This window comes from Nerophis lumbriciformis, linkage group LG15, assembly GCF_033978685.3.
Source record: "Nerophis lumbriciformis linkage group LG15, RoL_Nlum_v2.1, whole genome shotgun sequence".
Classification (NCBI taxonomy): domain Eukaryota; kingdom Metazoa; phylum Chordata; class Actinopteri; order Syngnathiformes; family Syngnathidae; genus Nerophis; species Nerophis lumbriciformis.
Window position 1 is genome coordinate 43,601,761 of NC_084562.2, and position 11,494 is coordinate 43,613,254.

General features: G+C 41.6%; 1 protein-coding gene across 1 annotated transcript in view; it reads right to left on the minus strand.

The window, feature by feature from the left end:
• Nucleotides 1-367: 367 nt before the first annotated feature.
• LOC133615755 (high choriolytic enzyme 2-like) overlaps nt 368-11,494 on the minus strand; it is a 34,427-nt gene continuing 23,300 nt past the window's right edge. Inside the window, exons 2-9 of the mRNA XM_061974532.2 lie at nt 9,357-9,393; nt 9,208-9,258; nt 8,359-8,520; nt 1,354-1,474; nt 1,095-1,273; nt 829-910; nt 613-731; nt 368-490 (exon numbers count right to left, since the gene is read on the minus strand). Of these exons, the coding sequence (XP_061830516.1) occupies nt 489-490; nt 613-731; nt 829-910; nt 1,095-1,273; nt 1,354-1,474; nt 8,359-8,482 (627 nt within the window). The 5' untranslated portion in view covers nt 8,483-8,520; nt 9,208-9,258; nt 9,357-9,393 and the 3' untranslated portion in view covers nt 368-488. The remainder of the gene's footprint in view (nt 491-612; nt 732-828; nt 911-1,094; nt 1,274-1,353; nt 1,475-8,358; nt 8,521-9,207; nt 9,259-9,356; nt 9,394-11,494) is intronic.

An 11,494-nucleotide genomic window follows, 5' to 3' on the forward strand; every position in this document is an offset into this window, starting at 1 on the left:
AGGCATCAAATTCCAAATGAGCTAATATTTGCAAACAATACAGTTCTTCCAGCTCGAACGTTAGGTATCTTGTATTTGCGGTCTATTCAATTGGATATAGGTTGAAAAGGATTTGCAAATCATTGCATTCTGTTTTTATTCACCATTTACACATCATGCCAACTTAGGTGGTCTTGGGTTTTGTAGCTGTGAAGAACTTTCAATTGCCTTCTGTAGGAATTGTGCTCTATAAATAAACCTTGAATAATGCTAATATGCACACAAATTCACACTCCTTCAACAGAAAAATCACATCTTTCCATTTTTATTGATTTCATCAAGTACAATTAGATCATCAATCAAAATCATGTATTTCATTTTATTATGAGACATATTCAGTAAGTAAAAGTAAGTGTTTAAAATATTGATTATACAAAGATTTGTTCATTATGGTCATTGTGAAAAATGCTGGTCACTGGAGGCTGACACACTTTTCTCTGTCATGATGTTTCTGGTAGGAAAAATAAATCAGATGACAGATTAGACTAGAATGTGCTGTAACACAGGTGTCATTGTATTCCATGTCTTGTGTAGCAAAAGTTCAACTCAAAGGAATGTGAAGTGTTTACTCACAGCACTCATAAAGTCTGTTGACGCGGGCATAATCATTATCGCTCATCTCAGTTGCGTCACCAAACACCGAACCGTCTTTGGAAGTGATCGTTGCTTGGCCGTTATTAGTGAAGGCAAATCTATAAAAAAGAAAACAGCAAACAAAATATATCCTAAACATTCCCTTACAGATTGTTTCTATTATATTTTTGTGTGTTGATGGATTGTTGTACTCACTTGCTGTAATGCATCACAGATTGAAAATCATAGGGGGTACCCAAGTTGTTTGTCGGAGATTTGTTAAAGTTGGATTCCAATCCTACAAAGAACGAGAGAGCAGAACAGTAATTTTAACCACAAATTAAGCTTGTCTATTCCGTGAGTCGGGACATTTGGGTACACGTGGGTGGCATTTGAAAGTTGAAGGAACTGAAAACTGACTGCAATGTTTTATTATCATGAGATGCAACTATGAAGGACTGAAAAAGATGTGTGGGGCTGACCTGCTCTGATGTTGTCAAAATGAATGGTGACATGGTCGTCTCTGTCAGATCGAACATGCTCATGGTGGAATCCAAGTGCATGGAGAGCCTCGTGCTGCATGATATCTGTGAATAAGCAACCGGATGTCCTCAAGGAGATTTGCTGTTTGCCTCCCACCCGGCCAAGGTAGGACCAACACCTGGCACACACATCAACAAAGCAATTTATGTTATGAGATGGATGATTGATATTGAAAGAACAATGTGTGTGTTTTCTTACCCATCAGCAGAGATGAAGGACAAGTAGTCCGTATGTTTTTCCTTCTTCCTAATGAAGCGAATGCAGGTGTTTGTCCTGAAGCCTTTCAGGATTTTTTTTATTGAGCTGGCTTCCTTCCTGGCTGCAGTTAGAAACAAAACATTGCACAACTTAAGGTTTTGTCCAAAATCACAATACACAAATAGCGTAATTTCCCATATATAACCTGCTACTTTTTCCTCCCATGCTTTACACCCTGCGCTTTATGCAATGCTGCGGCTAATGTAAGGATTTTTTCCGGAGAGACGGAGCACGTCCATCCCTGAAGCGCAGCAGCGCATGCATACACACCAGTGACGTGCGGTCACTAGAGGCAGGTGAGGCACTGTAAAAAGAAAAAAAAAAAATTAAATTGTTATATGTATCCAGTGATTATACTATAAAGATATTTTCCGTTTAACTTCACCAGTTTTAGATTATTTTTATTCAAAATCGCAGAATTTTCACATTTGCCGTTCAAATACTGAGAAGAGACGGTGCGGTGATCAGCAGCCAGTTGAGGCACGTCACTCAATTGTGCCTCAACATGGATTGCGGACTCGGCTAACTGCTGGCCTGCTGTGCAGTGAGACCGTATTGCTATATGAACTATATTTTACATTTCCATAGTTTAGTTAGCTGAGGTATATAATGTACAGTGTATTTTGTCAACAACTGTATGTGTGTAAAGTATTTATTGTGCTGAGCAATCATAAAACTGCTGCGAAGACGCACTGGCTGAGGCTCGCGTAACCCCGCCTCCTGGTGCCGGTTAAGGCACCTTCGCCGCAGACTGCACCCCCCGACGGGAGCGCCACACCAACCAAAGCCCACACCCAAACCCTCCACGTGCAAGACCGAATCCACCCAAAAAAAGTCACTTAACAAGAAGCCAAAAAGTGCAAAAACAACATTGCTCGCGCCGGAGGAGCGTGAACGACTGCAGAAACACAACATTAGGTACACCTGCAGACTGCAGCACGGATTTCATATTTCATTCATTCACAACTCCTCCAACACGAACACCACTGTTCCCGCACTTATAAGTAAAGGTAAGACCATAATAACGTTTTTTTTATTAAATGTGCTTTTTTGTGTGCTACAGTTTGTATGTGTAAAGTTACAGTTAAGTTAAAGTACTAATGATTGTCACACACACACACTAGGTGTGGTGAAATTTGTCCTCTGCATTTGACCCATTCCTTGATCACCCCATGGGATGTGAGGGGAGCAGGGGGCAGCAGTGGCGCCGCGCCCGGGAATAATTGTTGGTGATTCAAACCCCAATTCCAACCCTTGATGCTGAGTGCCAAGCAGGGAAGAATGCTGGTATGAGCTTTTAAACATAACCCGTTAACTGCTGCCAATCAAATGGTGAATAAGATACTCTTTAGGGTTCATATGTTTGTAAATCTGACTGTGATGAAGTCAGTGCCTCACCAGTCATCAACCTCACCGCACGTCACTGATACACACACACACTCACACACACACGCACATATCCCACACTTGACTTCCCTTCCCTCGCATGTTTTGACAAGCGGTAGAATATGGATGGATGGATGGATGGATATCCCTGCCGTCAAAGCCATTATATAAGAACAGGGGTGTCAAACTAATTTTAGCTCAGGAGGAAAATCTATTCCCAAGTGGGCTGGACTGGTAAAATCGTGGTGTGATAACTTAAAAATAAAGACAACTCCAGGTTGTTTACTTTCTTTTTCTTTGGCCAAAAATAGAACAAGCACATTCTGAAAACGTACAAATCACAAATAATCCTCTGAACAAATTGTGGTAATCTGAAATTCCTCGTTCAATCTGTTTTGTCTGCACACCTGTTCACTCTCTCTCTCATCCACAGTGTGGGGTGCAGCTGGCGTGAGGCAGCAACACACACCTGAGAACAATTAAGCGGCAGCCTATTTAACCTGGCTGCTGACAACATGTGAGCGCCGGAACTTTGCCTACTGTTTGCTGTAGTCGCGTATGTCATTGGTCTCGCCAGAGAACTCCCTAGTTCATCTTGTACGCATCCTTTCAGGTTTGCCTTATTATTCCTAGCCTTGTCTAGCGTTTATTTGTACTTTGTTATTTTCTGTTTTACTTCTTTCATGAAGTATTTTTCCCTAGCCTCGTCTAGCGCTTTTGTTTTTGTGGATGTTATATCTCGTTGTAGTTCTTGCGTGGTGTGTTTATTGTGTTTTCCACCATCGCTTTGTTTTGCTACTTTGTGCTACTTCCTAAATAAAGGGAAGAACTCGTGATAACACACTACACGTCTCTGCATCCTTGGGATTCTCTCACCTAATCGTTACACAAAACACTTCAAGTTTGTTGAAAATTCTGAAGAAATTGGTCCAGTTTCAAAAACATAATGAAGAACACAATGAGCTTAGCCTTCGTCTCAGTGTATCTACAAAGCCAGGATTAAACTTTAAAGGGGAACATTATCACCAGACCTATGTAAGCGTCAATATATACCTTGATGTTGCAGAAAAAAGACCATGTATTTTTTAACCGATTTCCGAACTCTAAATGGGTGAATTTTGGCGAATTAAACGCCTTTCTAATATTCGCTCTCGGAGCGATGACGTCACGTTGTGACGTCACATCGGGAAGCAATCCGCCATTTTCTCAAACACCGAGTCAAATCAACTCTGTTATTTTCCGTTTTTTCGACTGTTTTCCGTACCTTGGAGACATCATGCCTCTTTGGTGTGTTGTCGGAGGGTGTAACAACACGGACAGGGACGGATTCAAGTTGCACCAGTGGCCCAAAGATGCGAAAGTGGCAAGAAATTGGATGTTTGTTCCGCACACTTTACCGACGAAAGCTATGCTACGACAGAGATGGCAAGAATGTGTGGATATCCTGCGACACTCAAAGCAGATGCATTTCCAACGATAAAGTCAAAGAAATCTGCCGCCAGACCCCCATTGAATCTGCCGGAGTGTGCGAGCAATTCAGGGACAAAGGACCTCGGTAGCACGGCAAGCAATGGCGGCAGTTTGTTTCCGCAGATGAGCGAGCTAAACCCCCTGGATGTCTTGGCTCACACCGTCCCTTATGCCACCGAAGATGATCAAGAGAAGAATATCGACCCTAGTTTCCCTGGCCTGCTGACATCAACTCCAAAACTGGACAGATCAGCTTTCAGGAAAAGATAGCGGATGAGGGTATGTCTACAGAATATATTGATTGATGAAAATTGGGCTGTCTGCACTCTCAAAGTGCATGTTGTTGCCAAATGTATTTCATATGCTGTAAACCTAGTTCATAGTTGTTAGTTTCCTTTAATGCCAAACAAACACATACCAATCGTTGGTTAGAAGGCGATCGCCGAATTCGTCCTCGCTTTCTCCCGTGTCGCTGGCTGTCGTGTCGTTTTCATCGGTTTCGCTTGCATACGGTTCAAACCGATATGGCTCAATAGCTTCAGTTTCTTCTTCAATTTCGTTTTCGCTACCTGCCTCCACACTACAACCATCCGTTTCAATACATGCGTAATCTGTTGAATCGCTTAAGCCGCTGAAATCCGAGTCTGAATCTGAGCTAATGTCGCTATAGCTTGTTGTTCTATGCGCCTTGTTTGTTTGTGTTGGCATCACAATGTGACGTCACAGGAAAATGGACGGGTGTATATAACGATGGTTAAAATCAGGCACTTTGAAACTTTTTTTAGGGATATTGCGTGATGGGTAACATTTTAAAAAAAAACTTTGAAAAATAAAATAAGCCACTGGGAACTGATTTTTAATGGTTTTAACCCTTCTGAAATTGTGATAATGTTCCCCTTTAAGTCACAGTCTTTCTGGGATTGAACAAAAAACACATCTAAACTCTTCGAAATATCAAATACCTCCTTTGTCATGTCCACATATCAATCCAGTGCTAACTCAGTGAACCGTAAGAAACGGAGGTAAAAACTTTTCAAAAGGCTTAAGTTTTCTCGTTTTTGACAGAGACATTATGGGGGAGTAAGGGTGCCAAATAACGATGTGTTTGAAGCAGAAGACATAAAACGGCAGGTTTTAAGTTTCATTTGGGTCGAGGGAGAGGAGCCGCAGCCACGCTTTACTTTGTACCTCTTGCTAGTCAAAGTAAAGTGGGTTTTACTTGTATAGCGCTTTTCTACCTTCAAGGTACTCAAAGCGCTTTGACACGATTTCCACATTCACCCATTCACACACACATTCACACACTGATGGCAGGAGCTGCCATGCAAAGGCCCTAACCACGACACATCAGGAGCAAGGGTGAAGTGTCTTGCTCAAGGACACAACGGATGTGACTAGGTTGATAGAAGGTGGGAATTGAACCAGGAACCCTCAGGTTGCTGGCATGGCCACTCCCCCAACCGCACCACGCCGTCCCCAGTCCTAACAGAATTGCTATTGTGACATCCAGTGGACACATTTAGAACAGCAGTTTTTTTCTTTCAAAAAAAAATGCAGCCCCTTTGAATACTTGGCAAACTCATCATACGGGCAGGATAAAACCTGTTCGCCCGCGGGCCGTACGTTTGACACCCCTGTTAAATGCAATTTAAATGTGCGCACATTTTATCGTGCTGTGTTCTTACTGCCGGTGTTCTGAATTATTGTTCTGCTTCATAAAAAAATGCAACCAGTTGCGTAATCAGATAGTTACTAACATAAGTGATGGAAGGATTTTGATGAAATCAAAAAACAATATCCCAAATAGGTCCCGGAACAAGTGCTTTTGTAGTTGTAGTAAGGTAATATTAATCAAATATGAGCGTCATATAAGACTATGTCTCCCAGCTGGCCTGGGAACGCCTCGGAATCCCCCGGGAGGAGCTGGTTGAAGTGGCTGGGAGAAAGAAGTCTGGGCTTCTCTGCTTAGACTGATGTTCCCGCAACCCAACCTCGGATAAGCGCAAGAAGATGTCAAAATACTTATAGTTGACATTCAATCTGTCACCATACAGTATATACAAACAACCCGCCATACATTTTACAAACTGAATGTTTATACAGTTTTGGTTTTGGTTTGTTTCCTAATATGTAAAACAATGCTAAAAAAATAACACAATACAGGTATATCAATATTTTTTAACTCAATTGCTATGGTTATTTAGAGGAAAGCTTTAGCGTTGATGCGCATGAGCGCACATGCTCAGTAACGTTGGGAAGCAAATGTTTAAGGGTAGCAAATCTTTCCAGAACACCGCCCAAACCACGTCATCACTTACGGGTAGAGATGTTCGATAATGGCTTTTTTGCCGATATCCGATATTCCAATATTGTCCAACTCTTAATTACCGATTCCGAAATCAACCGACACCGATATATACAGTCGTGGAATTAACATATTATTATGCCTAATTTTGTTGTGATGCCCCGCTGGATGCATTAAACAATGTAACAAGGTTTTCCAAAATAAATCAACTCAAGTTATGGAAAAAAATGCCAACGTGGCAGGCACTGCCATATTTATTATTGGAGTCACAAAGTGCATTATTTGTTTTAACATGCCTCACAACAGCAGCTTGGAATTTGAGACATGTTCTCCCTGAGAGAGCATGAGGAGGTTGAGGTGGGCGGGGTTGGGGGGGGGGGGGGGGGGGACAGGAGGGGTTTATATTGTAGCGTCCTGGAAGACTTAGTGCTGCAAGGGGTTCTGGGTATTTGTTCTGTTGTTTCTATGTTGTGTTATGGTGCGGATGTTCTCCTGAAGTTTGTTTGTCATTTTTGTTTGGTGTGGGTTCACAGTGTGGTGCATATTTGTAACAGTGTTAAAGTTCTTTATACGGCCACCCTCAGTGTGACCTGTATGGCTGTTGACCAAGTATGCGTGGCATTCACTTTTGTGTGTGAAAAGCCGTAGATATTATGTGACTGGGCCGGCACGCATAGGCAGTGCTTTTAAGGGTTATTGGCGCTCTGTACTTCTCCCTACGTCCGTGTACACAGGGCGTTTTAAAAAGACATACATTTTACTTTTTGAAACCGATACCGTTAATTTTGAAACCGATACCGATATTTTCCGATATTACATTTTCAAGCATTTATCGGCCGATAATATCGGCAGTCCGATATTATCGGACATCTCTACTTACGGGTTGGTTAACTACGTTTTTTAAGCCCACACATTAAGGGGAATTGTACTCGACGGACCTAAATGCCCAAAAAGATCGACATGGCAATCAAAAAAAGGAAAAATCTGCCGCACGGAACGGATATCCACCACCACTAATAGGCCCTGAAAGACCAGACCGCCGATAGATTTGAATAAACTATTTTTTTTTTTCAAATGTAAACACATCGCCCTGGACAGTGTGAGTGTACTGTATGTCTGTGTGCGTCTGAAAGAATCACAACCTCAAATATATATTTTTGCAAAATTGTACAGCTCTATTTTCGACATTTAGATAAACTATACAGCATATACTTGTCAAAACGTGGATCTTGGGGTTTGTTTTCCCGGAATGCAAAGGAAAGTTGGCGTGGGCAAGGCGTGAATGTAACTACATCTTTTAATTTAAACACTAACAGACTACAAAAAAGGAAGCAAACAAAAGGCACGCACAATGGCGGAGAACAAACTAGACTAATGAAACAAAACTTGCACAAAGGCAGAAATTATGAACAATAAACAAAAACTTACTTGGCATGGAACTATGGAAGCATGAAGACAAACAGAGGTAGCAGGGGTGTCAGAAGTAGCATGGTATGAAAGGATAATGTCACCAGGATGATCAACAGAAACAGACAGGCTTAAATAGCAGTGACATGATTAGTGACAGGGTGTGCGAGTGCAAAGCGTGAGACAGGTGCGTGACATGAGGACAGGTGAAAACTAATGGTTGCTATGGTGACAAAATAAGAGTGAAAAAGCAGAAACTAAGTGTCCAAAAACCAAACAGAACATGACTTAAACAAAACATGATCAACAGACATGACAATACTCCAAAGAGCATTGAGATAGGTCAGAAAGTCAGGAGTACAATGATGATGACTTACAAAAATCGGAGGTGATTTCATAGGGCACTTTGACCTTTTGACCTTTTTTAGGCCATTTGCAGTTGTTGGCGGTGCAGGGGACAGCATTCCTCAAAATACCTCCGTCATCAACCATGTTCACCATTATGTCCCCGTGTGTCAAGTGTGACAATAAAGAATGACCTATATGAGACAAGATTTGCACAATGAAACATTTCAGACATATTCACAACAGGCACCCTTTGGGGTCACGGGTGAGCTGAGGCTTTTTCTTTTTTTTTTGACTATTGGCAAGAGTCAGTCACAAAACGACCAATCACCTAACATGCTTGTTTTTAGGAGGAAGCCAGTGTGTGAGGAAGCCGGAGTGCCCAAAGAAAAACTTTTCTAATTATAGTTAACTTAAACTTTAATATTTATCATGTTTGGCACTGATTAAAATGTGTCGCTTTGCACTAAATGTACAGGTATCTGTACCTGAGGCCAGCCAGTATGACTGTGGCAGGTGTATGTTGGTAAGCCTCACTTCAGAGCTTGTGTTGGACTAATCTAATTGACAGCTCAGGCTATTAGCTCAATGGCTAGCGTGCTCAACTCTCATTTGGACGACCCAGGTTCGTGCTCTCCATTTCCAAAGTACGGATTTGGCACAGATTTTAGATAATATCTAAACAGTACCCAAGCCAAGTCCGGGGATTTACTGGGATAGGCTTCAATGTATAGAGGGTATTATTGTACACCCAACTATGAGATGATAATTCAAATGTAAAATATACTCATTAAGTTAAATACAACCGAGGGAAACCTGTCAGTATAATATTAGAAGCAATCAATTGATATTTTTATTTGTAAAATATTGTTTTCACTTACTTGACCCAGTATTTGCATTTGCCCTTGCAATCTTCTCAGAAGTACTTGAATCTGGAGGAAAAATTTAATAAATAACCTTTCACTAACAAGCGATATGATGTCATATTATAGTAAAACCTCAAAGTACAGTTGTGTAGGATTTTACTCACCTGTTTCATTTCCGCCATAATCACTATTTATAGCAGCCTGAAATTAAAACATACATTTTTAGATCATGTTTTTTTAAGCTTGTGTTTGATTCATATCTTGTTTTGTGGATTAGTAGTTCTAAAATTTTTGTTTTTCAATTTTCTGTTCATAATTGAAAATGTTATTTTATTTTATTATTTCAAATTGAATGTGATTGAATAGTGATTGTTTCCCCCAATGTACAATATGATTTTAAAGTAAAATAATCATAATTAGTATTGAAATTACTATCAAAGCACATAGCTTAGTTATGAGACAGACAGATTGTCTGATCAGAGAAATTCTGATCCACATTTCTTTGAAGAACACAACGTCAGTGCAACTCTAGCTAATCTCAACACACAGTAATCAACTCAGATATTTAAGTAACAAATCATTTTCAATTAATAATAGTTTTTCCTTTTACTATCTCGATTTTATGTTTTTAACTGAGTAATGGCTCCACAAAAACACCACACATGCAGTTATGTTTGAAACTAGCCCACCTCATTTTAACTTTGTGTTTGAGACACAACAAAACCATAGGAGGGGGTCTGTTTGTACCATGTTTAGAGAAAATATAGTAACCCACAAAGTGTCAATTGTTTTTTTTATCATCTAAGTATTGTCATTAAAATGGAGATAAAACGATCATTCCTACTCTATATTACTAATAACAAACCACCACAACATTTTAATTAATTTATTGATGATTTTACGGAATTCCTTTTTGTTGTGTGCACTAATTTTGACTGCTTGGTCATCACAAAGGACTTAAAAATGCATGTAGATGTAGCTAATGACAGGCATGCTAAATAACTCAGTGCTGTCCTTGAAAGGTTTGGCCTAACTCAGCATGCAAACATAGCCCACCCACAGGAAAGGCCACACTCTTGATTTGATCATTACGAAAGGTCTTGCTATTTCAAACGTGACTATTGTCGATGTTGTTTTATCAGATCATTTTTGTGTTTTCTTCGACTTGTCTGTCTATGAACACAGTTTGTGTAAATGATTAGGTTTGAAAACACCCTGTATTCTAGCAATGGAAAGTATTCACCGATTTGCACCGGTGGTTCGAATCAACCACTTGCGATGCGACTGCACCGGTACATTCCATCATGCATCGATAAACAACAGGGGCTCGTTCGTGATGCATCGGCAGTACTGTGTTTCATTGATTTCAAAAAGGCATTTGATTCAATAGACAGAGGCATAATGCTGAGAATCCTCAAGGCTTACGGGGTCCCCCCAAATCTACTCCGGGCCATAGAGGCCATGTACAAGGGCACAAGAGCCAAGGTGGTAACCCCAGATGGCATCAGTAAGGAGTTTGAAACACTGGCAGGGGTGCAGCAGGGAGACACTCTCGCCCCCTTCCTCTTTATCATAGCTCTGGACTACGCGCTCAGGAAAGCCATCAACGGGCGGGAGCAGGAGCTTGGCTTCACAATTACACCAAGAAAGTGTAGAAGAACCCCTGCTGTAGCCCTGGCAGACCTAGACTACGCAGATGACATCTGCCTGCTGGCTGATCGCGTGGAGCAGGCACAGGAACTCCTGAACAGAGTGGAGGTGGAATTTGCCAGGGTTGGCCTCAGACTGAACGCAAAGAAGACTGAGGTAATCACCTATAACCTACACATGGACCACCCGCCAATAACAACATCAGATGGTAACGCTCTGCGAGAAGTCAATGACTTCAAGTACTTGGGTTCCTGGATGAACTCCACAGAACAAGACCTTAAGGTCAGGAAGGCACTAGCTTGGAGGGTCCTGAACAGTATGTCACGAGTGTGGTGCTCGAATCTCCCACGACACATAAAGCTGAGTCTATTCCACGCCACTGTGGAGTCTGTCCTCCTGTATGGCTGCGAAAGCTGAACCCTGACACCTACCCTGCAGAAGTCCCTAGATGGGTGCTACACCAGAATGGTACGAGCTGTTCTGAATTTGGACCACAACATCCACATCACCAACAAGGACCTATACGAGCAACTGCCGAGGCTCAGCAAAAAGGTAACAGCTAGGAGGATGAGGCTGGCAGGCCACTGCCACAGACATCGGGAGCTCCCGGCCAGCAGGCTGGTCCTGTGGGAACCAACACACGGGCATCGAT